The 17551-nt window shown below is 40.4% G+C and overlaps 1 protein-coding gene across 1 annotated transcript in view; it reads left to right on the top strand.

Annotated features, from left to right (window-relative positions):
• LOC115429936 (E3 ubiquitin-protein ligase rnf213-alpha-like) overlaps window positions 1-9314 on the top strand; it is a 73381-nt gene extending 64067 nt beyond the window's left edge. Inside the window, exons 56-64 of the mRNA XM_030149769.1 lie at window positions 562-703; window positions 1273-1356; window positions 1440-1620; window positions 3172-3373; window positions 3456-3533; window positions 4386-4583; window positions 4969-5058; window positions 6806-6984; window positions 8879-9314. Coding sequence (XP_030005629.1) covers window positions 562-703; window positions 1273-1356; window positions 1440-1620; window positions 3172-3373; window positions 3456-3533; window positions 4386-4583; window positions 4969-5058; window positions 6806-6984; window positions 8879-9029 — 1305 coding nt within the window. The 3' untranslated portion in view covers window positions 9030-9314. The remainder of the gene's footprint in view (window positions 1-561; window positions 704-1272; window positions 1357-1439; window positions 1621-3171; window positions 3374-3455; window positions 3534-4385; window positions 4584-4968; window positions 5059-6805; window positions 6985-8878) is intronic.
• Window positions 9315-17551: the final 8237 nt, after the last annotated feature.

The following is a 17551-nucleotide window of genomic DNA, read 5'->3' as shown; positions in this document are numbered from 1 at the left end:
TTTTGACAAATTTAGATTTTTTTAAAAAAAATTTGACGATTTTTAAAAAATATTCTGAATGTTCCTTTCCTTCTACCGGTCCATATGTTGATGGTTTAGGACATGTACCATACTTTCCGGACTATAAGCCGCCCCTGACTATAAGCCATACTCACCCCGTCTCTAATGTCTCACCATTGATTCATTGATGCCAAGCTTACGTGCAGCAGCTCTATTTCTTTCTTCGTCAGCCAGATCAATTGTTAGCTGAGAAAACATAAATTAACCGCATCATTTTAGAGCCGCGGGTTCACAGTGTGTGGAAAAAAGTAGCGGCTTATAGACTGGAAATTACGGTAAATGGTTCCAGATATCAGTCTAGTTCAGACTGATGTGCATCCAGACCACAGGACTGGAACATAGAACAGAACCAGGACTGGAACATAGAACAGAACCAGGACTGGAACATAGAACAGAACCTGACAACCTCACACATTCAGCTGGTTCTGATCCACATAGAACAGACACTGACCTACAGGGTTATTACAGGGACTATTTTTTTTTTTTTTTTTTTTGTATCAGGAAGCAGAGCTCCGACTGGTGAAGCACCTTCCTGATATCCTCACACTCCAGAAAAACCTGGTCAGGAGGTTTCACAACAGCCCTGAGATGATCTGTGGCACCATCGCTGAATTCCTGGACAGTCAGAAGGCGGATACTGAAGGTTCGTTTCCAAACCAGTTGACCAGCTTCCACCACAGTTGGTCCATGTATGTGACCTCTCAACCTTCAGTGTTGTTCTACCAGACTTAACCCATACAGACCCAGTGCTATTTTGGTGGAAGTTCCCAAATGATTTTCTTTCTTTCTTTTGAACTTTATCACCATTTATTCTAATATTATAAAAATCATGTATTTTCTTATAGTTCATTTACTGATCCTGTACATGTTCATAAAAGCTCAAATTAAAGTTGAGGGTTATTATATCAGAAACAGAAAACTGAAGAAAAATTGACTTTATTAGTAAAATCTGTCATTAACTGAACATAAACACAGTGTCCATCCACAGTCGTTGATCCAACTCCATGGGTTTTACTGGTGAATCAATGTTTAAATTTTTTTTTCATCCATTTTGTTCATTGAGTGATATGTAGTTTTGAGCAGAACTGAAGGTGTTTAAGAGATTTATGCAGATAAAGTATGAATCTGTGACGTTCTTTGAAGTGGACATTTTAGTCCTGAATGACTTTAAACTGATGTCTGAGGGTTAAATGTGGTTCTTGTTCTGTGCAGTGTCACTGGGATCCTGGTACCATGAACATGTCCGGACCTTCCTGACCACCTGGAATCAGCTCCGAGTGTCTTTGCAGACCAACGGTAAATTCAAATGCTAATTTGCATCACATATTATGATCACTCCGTCCTTTTTTATTCCAACGTCTGGACATGTTGTCCTCCAGGTGCCATTAAGATCCCGCCGGAGTTCTGTCAGAAGGACCTGGACCTGGACAGTGGCTTGGCGGTACTGTTACCGCGGCGACAGGGCCTGGGCCTCTGCTCCACGGCCCTCGTCAGCTACCTCATCGGCCTGCACAATGACCTGGTTTACTGTGCAGATAAACAGACAGGAGAGGAGACCAGGTGGGGGCGCTCATGTCACATGTTGGGTTTTAAGCCACGTCAGGGATGGAGCACCACAAGGCTCCACACTGTGACCCTCGGAGATCAACAGATGTTTCAGTCATACTTGACCTGCACTGGCTTATTTAAAATAGAATACAATAGTTTATTAATAATGGATCATTCCATGTAAACAGTATAAACCCAGTGTGTCCATCCACTGTCATTGATCCAACCCCATGGGTTTTACTGGTGAGTCAATGTTGTAGAAGATGACAGTGTTTCCATGGTAACTACCGAGCCTCTGAACGTCCAAATGGGTCATATCTGATGACCATGAAAAGATGAAGAACTGTATTTTACACCAATTATTTACATGGATTGATGGGATTAGTGGATCAACAGGAATTAAACATCAGTAGATGGTTTAAGTCGGTGGTGGATGTTTGGGTCTTCCATGGTTAAAGCTGCACATGGAGGGAAAGCTACAGCGTTATTTATGTCCCGTAGTCATCCAGCCACGTCCCATGTCCAACAGTATTTGTTCATCATGTTGTTTGATGAACTACGACATAAAACTGTTCAACATTTTTCAGTTTATTCATCAACTATTTGTCTGTTTTAGTGTTGAGGACTAAACAGGACGTGGCTAAGCTAACGTCACTCAGAAACCCCATTTTTATTAGCTTACCAGCTGAGAAGCTGTAAGCTATTGTCGTCACGCGGCACCTGTCGGCGTTGTCTGTCATCGTCTGTCGTCCATTACAAAAATTTCAGTCGTCTTCTTCTCCGAAACTACAATTATTTGGATCTGGATCTGATTCTGGATTTGATGCCACTTTTAAAAATTTCCCCATTATAAGAGATAGGAAGTGGATGAATGCAATAACTCAGTAAATATAAATGATATCCAGTGTAAATTTCTACAGTCCAGCCCTGATGGGGAGATGACCAAAACATAATGTCCACATGTGGATCAGGATCTTCTTCTGGATCTGGAACTTGCGCAAAATTTCACATGGGCTCTTATGGGGAAAACATTTCAATCGTCTTTTTCTCCCAAACTCCAGTTCTGATTGACTTCAAACTTGGTATACAGCTTCTGTATGATGATGTCAACACAAGGGATTGAAATTATTTTGATCCAGATCTGATTCTGGATTTGGTGCAACTTTGAAAAATTTTCCCATTATAACAGATAGAGCGTGGATTGATCCAATAAATCAGTATCAATGATATCAAGTTGGAATTAGAATTTTTTACAGATCTGATTGGAATATGACCAAAACATGGGCTATTTCTGTAATAGAATAAATACACATAGTTGGGTGATAATAAATGGCATCTGGATACATTTCCCAAAGCTTTTAATTGGCCGGTAAGCTACAGGGCCATTGGTCCTATTTTCACTTTTGCCTGGAGGGTAACGTCCCCTGGTGGGTTTAGCAGGAACTGAGCCCCTCATGAATCCCTCAGACTTAACACAACAAACTCTGCTTAATCTCCAATAAATAGTGACAGAATCCGACAGAATCAGATGGATCTGCTGACGTTACTGTGTGTTCTGTCCAGTTACAAAGTGAGCGCTGCTGATCTGGTGGACCTCCACGTGATCCGGTACGAGGTGGACAGGGACCTGATGCCCCTGATTCTGTCCAACACTCAGTACAGCATTGAAAATGGAAAGGAAATCCAGCCTGAATATGACCTGCCTAAAATCCAGCAGCAAATCCTGTCCCACTTCCTGCTGGGAAAACCTCTCATTTCTCCAAATGTGAGCAAACAGACATGTCGTAGACGTTTGAACCACGTAAACATGTATGTTTTTAACTCTGAGCTCTGTTCCTGTTCAACAGGGCATTCCAACACTCATCATCAGGCAGCAACGCAACTATAAGATGGTTCTGGAGGATGTAAAAGCAGCCGTTAAACAGGTACGTTTAAAGGCGAAGACACACCCACCTGATTTTCAGTGGTTGGACGTCGTCAATCAGTCTGAGGTCGGTGACATGAGTCTGTTTGGTGTGTTCCGTTCAATCAGCTGTCGTTAATGCCGTCTCCAGTTTTTTCGGCCGATTCAACACATTTAATCGTCCATTACCCATCGTTCAGTCGGGCCAATCTGATTGGTGGAGGGATAGACCTGGACTAGTGTACCAGTGAAGGAGAAGTTACCATGTGAATCCAGCTCTGCCAAAGTACTGCACACTATTATTGTCTTCTATTAAAGTCCATTCACTGTTCAGATCGAATCTGAATGAGTGACAGTCAGTGTTGAATATGGACTTCATTCATTCATTCCATCAAGTCAACACTGGTAGCATTGTTAGCATAGTGCCATTTCTTCTCAGTTTTTGCCTGCGACATCTTTCTTCTTCCACCAGTAGAAGCTCTAGAGCTGACAACACCAGGATCTTCTTATTATGAACCATCTGTTCAACAAGTACAACAACACCGACCCTTCTGGACGACTGAACACTGACAACAATGACTGATGACTGCCAGCTCTGGGTTTACAGAGATTCAGCATTTACGGTTTTACCTCTGTGCAATTGCAGAACGTATGCTGAAGACGGTAGTCAATTTGGTGTGTTCTTCACACTTTTTTGACTGCGTCGGGGAGGTGAGAGCCGACTGATCAGTCAGGCTACCTTTTCTGGCGACGTGTCTTCACCTTAACTCAGTGGATATTGTGTTGCGACACCATAGCGCCCCCTACGGACCGCCCTCCTCTGGGTGCTGTCCATCATCTGGGACCCGTCATAACCTGTATCCTTCGTCTCCAGGAGCCTCTTCCTACTCAAAGCCTGTGGGCTGTGGACGTGGAGCTGCAGTCCTACAGTGAGGTCTGTGACGCCCTGTCCACCGTGGAGACGGCGCTGGACTTCCTCGCCGCGACAGACAGAGGTCCAGATACGCCGCTGTCCAGCTACCTGGAGGAGGAGCTGCAGATGGGGAAGCAGACGGTGGCACACGTCCTCATGGTCAGTTCATCCAATCAGAGTTGACTTCACTGCAGCTCCTGATCTGAGACGCCTCACTGATTCAGATAAACCCGGGTCAGAAAGTTCTGGGACTTAAACCACCTGATGCATAAGCTCTGAAGTGTTCTCATAATTTCATGTTTTGGTCCTAGACTGTATCTTAGAAACGACAACCAACCAACACTTTGGACTGGGTTTTTCTTTATTAGTGACTCAAATTTGGTAAAGTTTAACTACTTTTATTCTGGAAGTCTGTTACTTGTCGACCAGAGTGACGTCTCAGATGAGGAAGTTGAACAGGACAAACATCTGTAAACACCTGGATGTTCTTTTAACACTCTCCTTTTCTTCGTCTTTCCTCTGTTTGGTTGTTTGTCGTCCACAGGCTCTGAGTCGATGCTCTCTGAAACACTGTGTGGCGCTGTGGCAGCTCCTGGCTTCACTCAAATCAGAAAATATGCTGAAACTGAACAGAGTAAGACATTATCTGGAGGTACCGACGTCAAACATCAGGCCTGTCGACGTCATTTCAGTACAGCCCAAAACGACCTCAAAACACCAGTAAAGTAATAACATCAGAACCTACAAATAATGACAATTCCAGTTATGACCCCGCCCTGTTTTCGGTTGTTTTTTTCTCTGTTTACACTTTAGGAGCAAACTATTGGTTGAATTCATCCCAAATTAGGTTTACAGATTACCAGTGACCCACAGTAGATGTGATTACATTTTGGTAAAGTAGGTCAAAGTTCACATTTTTAATGAATTTTTAAAATCTTTTTTTCTGCCATTTACTTATGATGGGCAAAATTTCAAAATGTCTATAAAAGCATCAGTTTTGTTTCAATTTGCTTCAAATTTGGCACATAGTCATGGAAAAAATTATTATTCCATCCAAAGTGATCAAAAACAATGGTTATGCAATCCAGTACTACCTCCTGTGTGGAATGTGTGATTAAAACAGACAAAAGAAAACATGGAATGAATAAAAGCACTGTTTTTGTCAGTACGACAGATATTGATGGAAGAACTGAAGTGATTTTGGTTTTTATCAAGAAAACATGTCTAATGGGTAGATATCCGCTCTGAAATTAAACTGCTGTGAGCTATTTGTGTGGGTATCATTATATTTGTCAGAACAAATGGACCTTTAGTTGGACCAGGCATTAAAATGAACAAGAAACTGAAGAAAACAAGGAGTGGGATAATAATTTTTTCCACAACTGTGTATAGAGGCAGTTGATATACGTCACTCTGACATACGTTGTATAGAACTGAAACAACACCAGATCATTCTTAAAGTCATCTCAATGTTGACACTTTTTTGGTTCATATGCTGACATCACCATACGTACATGTATATAGATACGATTCTATGCTGACACATATGCTGACATCAGCACACGTATAGACACGATGACATCAGCTGGATTGATGCCAGAATAAGGTACAGTACATGTGGGGGGCGGGGTTTGTTGTGCCTGGAACCACTTGTTTATCTTTCTTTTAGTGTAACCAAAATTTAAATTATATGGAAATGTTCACATTTATAAACTATAAATTCCCAAAAATGTAAAAAACATGAACAACCTGAAATGTCTTTAGAAAAATACATGTAATTGTACCAATATTCTGTCTGTTATTAAATGTTGTGTGTGTTTGTAGATCCACTATGATCTGTACGTTATAATGAACATGTATAAATGATAAACTGAGGCAGAATATCGGAAAAATTACACTGATTTTTCTTTAGTTTTCAGGTCGTTCAGGTTATTCCCACTGTTTGTGAAAGGAGAGTTTGTAAATGTCAGTGTTTTCATAACGTCATTTACATTTTTTACACTAAATGAGAAAAATGTGTATTTGTCATTATTTGTAGGTTATTGTGTTCTTATTGTCCTGGTTCTGATCCACTTTACATCATATTGGTCTGAATGTGGAACCTGAACTAACAGGAGTTTAACACCATTGATTGTTAATATCTGCAGTATAATTTTTCCATAAATATTTCACAAATTCATCCCATGGGTCAGACTGGACTGGAGTAGACTGGACTGGACTGGACTGGACTAGACTGGACTGGACTGGACTGGACTAGACTAGACTGGACCGGACCGGACCCTTCCACAGGCTGGTTTTGGTCCGTGGGCCGTATGTTTGACACCTGCTCATACAGTGCTGATGGTGATCTTTAACGGCGGTGCCTTCACTGTTCCCCTCAGGATCCGTTCTTTGACGTGTCAGATTCGTACAAACAGGCCCTGGGCGAAGACGATCCCCGGCGGCTGACTGACTTCCTGTCCAAGGGCAGCGTCGACACTTTCCTGATGGAGATGCATGAGTTCCTCGTCCTGGAGCTGAAGAAGCCTGAAGCGGCTGAAACCTACAGGCCTGACTGGAGGTAAAAGCACACACGTATTCACTTCTGTCCTTAAACAGGCACCGTGGAGCATTTCCACATTCAGCCGTCTGAAACCGACCTGCTCTGTGCTTTATATGTTCAGGACTTGTGTTCTGATGTTCCCTCAAATGTTTCCAGGGATCTCCAAACACTTAACTGTCCACTGTTACTAGAGACGCATCGGTTACAGATTTTGGTGCTACGATTATCGTCAGAGAAATAATCGTGGTTTCACGGTTACAGTACTATGATTAATTTTGCTTGGGTTTATACATGGGGGTGTGGTCTGGTAGGGTGTGGTCTGGAGGGGGTGTGGTCTGTGTCTCTCCATCTCCTCACCTCCTGAAACTTCTCTAACTTTCATTTGAGGGGGCAGGACGTTTGTTTAAAGGGGCATTTTGTGGAACTCACATTCCCACAATGCACTTCGCGACAGAATTTCCGAAAAGGCCCGTGTGCAGTTTGGGTTTGTTCTGTAAACAGTCAGACTGTGTTTATGATGAAGTCATCTATGAAGGAGTTCAGCGTGAGGGAAGAGATGCAGGAGCAGAAGCACAGACAGAAAAATGAACTGGAGAGAATTAGGACCTGACTGGAGTTGGACGTGTGGACAAAGACCAACAGCGCTTTAATGTTTCAAAAGAAAAACCATCCAGTTCAGGGGCCTCATGTAGTCCGATCTGATCTGATCTGACCAGGACAGTCAAATAATAACACAATAAAACTGGAAAAAATCTGAATCTGACCAAGTGTGTTTGTCTCATTTCTAGTCCAAATATCTGATCACACTTAAAATCAGACAGAATCACCTACAGAGGAACTGTACAAGATCTGAACAAGATCTTTTTCACTTGTTCTGTTGGCAGATTTGAATTAAGCAAAACAAAATCTGAAATTAAGGAAAAAAAAAAAATCTGCTAATAGAACAAGTGAAAAAGATCTTGTTCAGATTAGTGTAAATCAGATTTTCCAGATCTATTGTCTATAAATCAGTTCTTCTATCTCACTGTACAGTTCCTCTGTAGGTGATTCTGTCTGATTTTCAGTGTGATCAGATATTTGGACTAGAAATGAGACAAACACACTTGGTCAGATTCAGATTTTTTCCAGTGAACCTATAAATAATGGCCCAATCCCAGTTCACCCCTCCAACCCAGTGGCCCCTCCCCCTTTGGTGGCCCTGTTTTGGCCCCTGGGCCATAGATTTGACACCCCTGATCTCATCTCAGTGAATAGAAACCATTCATTGCTGAACAGAGCTTTTATTGTGTAAACAGTAACTTCCTGTTTCTACACATGACTGACACACCTGCAGAGGGCGGGCACTAACACTTCTACCCCCCCCCCCAGATATTACTGACCTATAGCATTACACCTCTGTTATTAAACTAACTTCAACACTGAGTTCGACTCCATTCTGGATGTCATTTTTCCTGTTGTGTCTGCGTAAAAAATAAAATTGAAAATTGAAATTGCGTAGAATTTGAAACAATACATGCCAGATGTTACCATGGTGATGTAAAAGGAGACTGTTCAATTTAATATGTACTTTTTTTTTTTTTTTTTCAGTCTGTATATATGTCGCTCATAGTCTTTCTTTTCTGTTGAATGTTATACAAAGTTAGATATGTCCATTCTGTTCTCTCTGAATGTTTGAAAAAAAAAAAAAATTCCAATCCCTCAGACAATGGGACAATCAGAAATGTATGAGCCTCACTGAGCCTCGTTTTGATGGAGAAAGTTCTTCTTGAATGTGAACACTGTGAGGAATATGTGACAGACTGTGACTGGAAAATGTTGGGTCTCTTACACTTCAATAAAAATAAAATAAAAAAATTAAGAAGAAATTGCGTAGAATTCCAGCCTGAACTCTGTGCCGTTGTTTTCATCGCAGCATCAAAGAGACTCTGGTGGACTATGTGGAGAACAGTTCGGAGGACGTGAGGAAGAACTTCCCCGACGAGATCATGATGTTCCAGATCGTGGAAACCTGGAAGTTCGTGGTGGCCTTCAAGCAGCAGCAGCGTCGCACTCAGAGGCTGTAACGGCGCCCTCTGCTGGTCAAACGATACACTGCCTCAGTTCAAGGTTTACACTCACCACCAACCAACAAGTCACATGACTCAGAGGATTCAATGATCACCACTGAGGAAAATAGGAATCTGTTTGTTGGGTTCTATTCTGTATTTTCTTTGTCTTTCTGCTGATTTTTTTTTTTTAAGTACTTGTTGCTTTTTGCTGAGAGATGGAATGAGTTAGAAACAAAACATGGGACTAAACTCTAAATTCCTGGGGATTTTTGTGGCTGTTTTTTGAAGTTGTGGGTTGTTTGGGGTTTTTTTTTTCCTTTTTTTTTTCTATTTTTTTGTCTGTTTTTTTCCTTTTTATAAATGTCTGAAAATATGACAAAATCAATAAAATCTTAAATGACAAAAAAATATTTCTGTTCCTGCTTCGACATGAGTCCAGTGGTTGGATTTGTTGTGTGAAAATGTGAGAAAAAACACCAATAAAAACATGAGAAGTCAGTCACATGTTTGAACTCTCTGGTATCCGCCCACAGGCCCCACCCACAGGCCCCGCCCTAACCAGTGAGAGTGCCAAATCTGCACAGTGTCGTAGTCATGTCATGGTTTTACATACGGTTTATTTTAAACTTTTTTACATTTCTTTTTGTATCAACTTGAGCCATGAACAAAAATACCAAAGACAAATAATCTGTTATTTTTAATCCTTTAAATGACATTTTTTTAAAAATGTAAACAAACCATTTTTTGATGCAGAAAAACACGAAAAAACTTTTTTTCTCCAATATTCTACATAAACATTGGATTATTTTATTTTATTTTATTTTATTAGTTCCTCCTGTCATCTGTCAGTGATTCACACCAACACTGGTTCATATTATTATTATTATTGGTCACATGTTAAATGTGTCAGTGTGCAGTAGAAGGGTGTTAGTGTAGGAACTGAACACTGTTTATTATGGGATGGATTTAGTGGATGGATCAGAATTTAAACAATCAGACAAAAATGAACAACTGTTGAAATCAAATAATCTGAGCTTTAAGAACAGGAAGTGTGTTTAATATACTCACCTGGACACCGGAGGGTTAAAGTGTGTTTAATATACTCACCTGGACACCGGAGGGTTAAAGTGTGTTTAATATACTCACCTGGACACCGGAGGGTTAAAGTGTGTTTAATATACTCACCTGGACACCGGAGGGTTAAAGTGTGTTTAATATACTCACCTGGACACCGGAGGGTTAAAGTGTGTTTAATATACTCACCTGGACACCGGAGGGTTAAAGTGTGTTTAATATACTCACCTGGACACCGGAGGGTTCATCAGTCTGAAAACACATGCTGCAAATATTTACAGTACGTACTGGTGGAAAATAAACTAAATCTACGTGTTTTTGTTCATTTCATCTGGTGATTTTATGAGAAACTAGTAGGCCTGTAACAGTACACATAATGTTTGGTTCGGTACGTGTTTGGTTTTCAAAGCCACAGGTCTTTTTTTTTTTTTTTCTTCGGTTCGGTACGGGAAGAAATAAAAACCCCTCAAAATGTCTATTAATGCATTTATGAATTTTTTAACAATTTTCCTTCAGTTTTTGGAGACAATAGAATATAGAAAAACAGGAATAATATAATTCTGCTGCTATACATCAAATAGAAAATAAAATAAATTAATATTACTAAATGTATTTTAAACATTAGTTTTGCACTTTTCCCTGAAAGGTAGTTTTGAACAAACAAGAAAAATCTAATCCCAGTTCTGTCAGTTCACATTCTGCAGAAAAATAACAAAAAAATTCCACATGAAGTGCAACATTAACAAGAGGACAAACTGGTATTCTGTTGAAACAAACTGAAGAGAAACACTGACAACACAATGAACCAGATTACTTATTTTAGGACAGAAAACAAACTGTTTAGGACACTGCGTGTATGTGTGTGCCTGTGTGCACGGGAGATTTTTTTATTTATTTTTTTTGTCGGAGCCGGGGGGTATGGGGGGCATGCAGTTCTATACCTGGGGGTGTGGTCTATAACTAACAAACGCTGTCGTGAAACGAAAGTGAAACTTTACATACTTTCAACGTTCTATTTATTCCTCTGTTATACAGTGTGTGTGTGTGACAGACAGACAGACAGACAGAGCTGGTGTCAGTGTTTCAGAACTACCGTAGTTCCTCGGGGCCAAACAACGTCCGTCTTTTCTCCGTCTCTTTCCTCGTTGTCGTCTTTCACCTGAACCTGAACTGATCCAAACTGGACTGGACTGATGCTGGAGGGTCTGCAGTCTCTTCCTTCCAGGTTCACATCATATTTGTTGTTTTTTTCACCTTATATCAGCTGCTATTTCATATTTCGGGTCCGTGTGTGCTCCTTCAGTATGTCCGTGTGAAACTTACGTGGATTTAAAGTTCTGTATCGAACAACGTCTTTCGTTCCTTTTTCTTTTTCTCATCACACTGTGCCGTTTGGGTACAGCTGTGTACCGAACTGAACAGGTGTGAACTGAAACGGTTCGGTTCAGTACGTGTACCGTTACAGGCCTAATGAAGAGTGGTGTTGTTGTTGTTGTTGTTGTTGTTGTTGTTGTTGTTGTTGTTGTCGTCGTATAAAAGTGAAAATGAGTGTTTTGGCACCAGAAGTTACCATATTTGAACAAAAGGGGCAGAACTGCGGGCTAACTTTTCAACACAATAAAACAAAGTTCATTAAGTATTTGTTCGACAACATTTAACGTCAAAAACAATAATCTGGTAAGAATCAGAAAGTCTGACTCAGCAAACAGCAAAATGATTGACAGGTGTTGCTGTCAATCAAGATGTAAATACAGCATTTGTTGTAGAAAAGTAAAATGAGTTAAAAAAAAACAAAAACAAAAAAAGACAATGGTCAAGTTGTGTTGTGTTTAAACTAAAATACACTCAAATGTTCTGTTTGTGAGTTTTTTTTTCTTTTTTTTTAACTCTTCCAGTTTTCTGTTTGTTTAGTGTCAGTCACATTTGGCATCAGGATGGAGGAGACTGGAGAAAGTGTCTGAAAGTCAGAATGGGAGCAAAAAGTATGTGAGTCTGTGACACTGAGGGACATGACAGCATCATCTGTCATCCACCACGAACAGCTGACGGGGGGGGGGGGGGGGGGGGGGGGGTTCATTCCGTCATAAAACAGTTCTTCTGGTGCTTTATGAATATGTGTCTCATGGGAAAAGAAACAAACCTGATGCATAGTCTGATGTGAAGTGGAATATTTGGGTTTCCTCAGTTTTTCTCATCTTCGCTGACAGTGAAAATGTAAAGTTTAACCAAGAACAGAAATGAATCGTGTTCAGATTGGACTGAAAACAAACCACTCAGTCCAAAGCACAGACGAGTTCCACATGAGGGTTTTGATTTTTATCACATTCATTATTTTAGTGGCAAAAGTACTCACATTCTGTACTTCAGTAAAAGTACAGCTACTTATGTGAAAAAATACTCTCATAAAAGTAGAAGTACTGATTTGAGTAAAAAAAAGTACAACTTCTCAATTGTAATAAAGTACAAAAGTGAAAAGTAAATCTGGATTTTTTTTGCCATGAATAAAACAACACTTTGGTCAGTACCATTTACTGTGGAATTAAAAAACAGAAACTTTTATGATTTTTTCTGCTTAAATGAGTCCTGAACCGGGTCTGGTACCCGACTGGACCCACATCAGATTAGTCTGAAAAAGTACTGAGTCTGTTCTGAGAGTGTAGGGAGTATAAAGTACAGATACTAAAAACATCTACTTAAGTACAGTAACTAAGTACTTATACTTCGTTCCTTCCCACCTCTGATTATTTGATTGTGGTTGTTACTTAAACATGATGATTCTGCGCTCATCTACACATTCATCACTGTAAGTCGTATTTCCTGCAGTTCCTGAAGGCACCACAGTTACACCTTCATCTAACTCACAGGTGTCAAACATGCGGCCCAGGGGCCACATCCGGCCCACCAAAGGGTCCAGTTTGGCCCTTGGGATGAATTTGTGAAATGCAAAAATTACACTAAGATATGAACAGTCCCTTTAGTTCAGGTTCCACATTCAGACCAGTTCAGTCTCAAGTGGGCGGGACCAGAAAATACTATCAGAATAACACAGAAATAATGACAACTCCAAATGTTTCTCTTTGTAAATGTAAATATTTTCATGTATTTACATTAAAACAAAGTATAATTTTGCAAAAAATGAGAATAACCTGAAATGTCTTAGGAGAAGTCAGTATAATTGTACCAGTATTCTGCTGTTACTAAATGTTTTGTGTGTTTGTATTAGATCCACTGTGATCTGTACGTTAGAATGAACATGTGGAAATGATAAACTGAGGCAGAATATTGTTAAAATTACACTTATTTTTTCTTTTTTTTCTGGTTAATCACATCTTTTGAAAGGATAGTTTGTAGATGTAAACCTGTTCATAATGTAAATGAACTTTTTTCACCCTGAAACATGAGAAAACTTTGGAGTTGACATTATTTATATATTATTGTGTTATTTCCTCCGCCAAGGAGGTTCTGTTTTTGCCAGGGTTTGTTTGTTTGTCTGTCCGTTAGTGTGCAACATAACTCAAAAAGTTATGGACAGATTTGGATGAAATTTTCAGGGTTTGTTGGAAATGGGATAAGGAAGAAATGATTAAATTTTGGTGGTGATCGGGGGTGGGGGGGCCCATGGGGGGCGGGCACTGATCAGCCTTGGCAGAGGTCTGCGCTCTCCGAGTGCTTCTAGTTATTTTACTGGTCCGGCCCACTTCAGATCAAATTTAGCTGAATGTGGCCCCTGGACTAAAATGAGTTTGACAGCCCTGATCTAACTGGTCCGGCTGGACTTCCTCTGGGTCCTAAAGTCCACGGACAGCTCATTCATTAAAGTTCAACAGGGGCCTGTTCCAGAAAGTGGGTTCTGTGAAACCTGAGTATGTTGTAACGGCCCTGGGGTCCTGTAGGGGGTGCTGTGGGGGGTCCTCTGGGGGGTGTCCTCTGGGGGGTGCTGTGGGGGGTCCTGTGGGGGGTGCTGTGGGTTCTTCCAGCTCCTGTTTTCTAACAGACACCTGAAGGGGACATCAGGACCACCTGTGGCGCCCAGAGTTCTGTCCTTAAACAGTCTGCCTGTAGCTGTCTCTCTCTCTCTCTCTCTCTCTCTCTCTCTCTCTCTCTCACAGGTCCTCGGTTCCTCATCCCTTGGTTTGGTTTTGTTGCTTTAACCCTTTCATGCACAGTGCTCACCAGGCCCGGACTGGCTAATCAGGAGGACCGGGACAATTCCCGGTGGGCCGGTATAATATTTGGGCCGCGAGGGCTGGAGTTCACTTTAAATATGTATTTAATATTTTGTTTATTTATTTTTTGGGGCCGGTGTTCAGTCATAGCACTGAGTTGACCACGTAATCTGCAGCTGCTGTTCCTGGGCCCCACCCCCTCTACTAGTAAACTGTTTGTTTTCTTCCTGTTTTTTTTTTTTGGCGGACACACCGTGACCTGGCGTAACATGTCCGTGCATACGGTTAGTAGCTCTGTACTGTAGCTGTGGAGCAGATACCATCTGTGCTCTGTAGGCTGTGGATGCTCAGCTGAGTTTACTGTTTGAAACATGGAGAATAGAAAGAACAAGGGTGGTGTGGAGAAGGAAGAATGAAAAAGAGGAAAGCTCTGGAAGCAAACGCAGCCAAATGTGACAAAATCTGAAACTTTGTCACAAAAACGACTTCCCGGTTGGAAACAACTAATAAGAACGATGAACCGGGTAAAGCACCTTTAAAGTTAGTTAATTATGGAGTCAGTGAATTGTGTGGCATTGTGATGTGGAGCATAACATTATGTCATTTAAATAATAGTCTGATGCGACACCACGAAAGTGGGAAACTTTGTCTTGTAGCTCCTCAGAGTCAGAAAGCAGATCCAGCAGCAGACAGCAGCCATGAGCCCACAAGTCCAGAGTGGGCAGGTAGGACTGAGAGAGGGAAGAGGATTAGAAGAACTAGGCTCCAATGAAGAGTATGGTGTAGGCCTGTTCAGTATGAAAGGTATCTGAGATGATTCTGCACTACATGAATGAAACTGACACCAAGGCTTTGGAAACAGAAGATCTGTGCTGAGAATTCAGAGCATTTAAACTGTGCTTTAGTGTCAGAAGCAGAGCCAGGAGCCAGTAGTGATGAGGGGATTGTTCCTGTCAGGATGGAAGGAAAAGGTGAGCTGTTGGAACAGACTGTGTCAACAAGCATTAGTTCCAGTAAAACCACTGTCTAGACCCAAACCATAGTCCTGACCTGTTTTATTTTTTATTATTAAAAGTGAGACAGTAAATACACAAAGCCCACAACTGAAAGACAATAGCATAAAGTAATATTAAATAAACCTGCATATTTAGCCAATGTAAAGATCTGAACTGGTTCAGTAAGTCCAAATGTCTGTAGATATTATTTTTTATTGTGATCCAGGTGCAGGCGAGTCTAGAGAAACTGGAGGAAGAGTGAAAGGGAGAGCAGAGTCTACTGATGACAGAGGAGCAGCTCAGCAGCACAACCTGAACCACTAATGACACACATGAACAGGAGTCTGTTGTTAGCTTTGATTGCTTTGCTCGCCCTCAGTCACAGGATACACATATTTTTTTCTTATCGTCCTCATCAAACCCCTAATATCACTGTACCAAAAGTTTTTAATAGCATCAATGGAACAAACCGCAAGTAAGTTGTGATGGAAATCTTTTGTTGCAGAGGATACAAAAATAATAGTTATTAGAAAGTGCAGCAAGCTTAATTTATTTATTTATTTTTTTAATTTTTAATATTTTTATACTTTAATTTCATTTCAAACATTTTAAAGGTTTGAAAAATGTTAACACTTATAAGAAAAAAAATATAGATTCTGTTATTGTTGTGTTGTGAGGAATAATAATGTTGGAGATGTGGATGTGCACTCACTGTTGAAATAAATCCACATTGTGAAGCAACCTTTACTTGCGCTGAATTGGAAATATTTTAGAAAATACACTGAATTAGAAGGCTTTGCAGAACAGTGTGTAGACCTAACATGTAAGGTTACAATTGCATTATTTTAATAATAGTCGGTCGTGATCTAAAGTGGGCCGGTCTGAGGTATGAAACTCCAGGGCTGAAAATGAGTCTCAGTCCGGCCCTGGTGCTCACTCCAGTGGACAGTTACTCTTGTATATTCATGGGTTTAGTTGTTTTAGCCCACACAGTGGACACTTCTGCACCATCCCATAAACTGCAGTTCATACCATTATTATAACTTTGCTGTTCTTGATTGGTTCTTGAGTGGAATTGTTAATTGTTATTTTTTGCATATTATCTCCATGAAGTGAGTAATAACTAGTATTAGAATCTGTTCAAATGTGAGAAAACATCAGATTAGCTGCATTAAACATGGTTTCATTTCACTGTTTTCAGATCACTTTATGATATTGGGTTTTAAATACAAGTTTCTTTGCTTCAAGAATGAAATTCATGGTGGAGCTGAGTGGACATTTTTGTAACTCCATGAAAAACAAAAAATTCAATCACATTGCTTTTTTTATTTCATGCCTGAAGAGGAATAAAAACACTCAGGAAAAAAAAAAAATCTTGATTAAGGTTCTCATAATTCATGCGTGAAAGGGTTAATGTTTGCTTCTGTTCTGTACTTTCCAACACTTACATAAACACATGTTCGCTCCTGCACACCGACACTACTGACATGACTGATGACTCATTTACATTCTGGAATATACTTTATTTGTCTTTTTCTAATTTGGTTTAATTTGATTTAATAAAGCATTCTTGTGTTAAACTTCTCTTATGGTGTGTTCTCCTTCTTTGTTGTGGTCTCTGAGCCAGGTCATAACGATGTGAACCCTGACATGAGGGGAACTCTGGGTTTTCTGTTCCAGAAGGGGAGATAGTCAGACCCTGAGTCTGTCGCCATGGTAACTGACTCCGTGAGCATAACCCACTTGGTGGCAGGTTTTCTTCAAGAAACCCAGAATATCACCTGACTCCTCCCACCTGAAACACCTGACTCCTCCCACCACAGTTAATACGCAGTGATTTAACGTCAGGAGAGGATTTTCAGACGGAGCAGATGTACGATCATTTCCTATGAATATGTCTTCATCCATGTCTGTGGATTTGAGGTTGAACAATATAAGTTCAGCTTCTTCCTCCTTCATTTCAAAGTGTTGGAACAGAGCCACAGTGAAATAAGTGTACAGTATGGGAATTATTTTTCTTTTGTTGGTGATTACCTTCAGTATTTTAGACTGTTCTCTTTAAATCCATTATTTTTTTCCTTTTGTTCACTTTTATGTTATTCCTACTTATGTTGGACAGAGAGTTTATTCCTACCTTTTCAATCTTACACTCTGTATTAAATCCTAAATTTATTTTAAATGATGTTAGAGACCTTCTGCTGTAAACTCAGACTCAGATCAGTGATCATCTTCATTTTGCTGCTCTTCCAAATATGACAGTGTGTGTAGATGGAACACATTCTTATCACTGCTCCTGCACAAA

This window comes from Sphaeramia orbicularis, chromosome 12 (genome assembly GCF_902148855.1).
Source record: "Sphaeramia orbicularis chromosome 12, fSphaOr1.1, whole genome shotgun sequence".
NCBI lineage: Eukaryota > Metazoa > Chordata > Actinopteri > Kurtiformes > Apogonidae > Sphaeramia > Sphaeramia orbicularis.
Note: the sequence above shows the minus strand (reverse complement) of the source record. Positions and strands in the feature narration are given on the sequence as shown.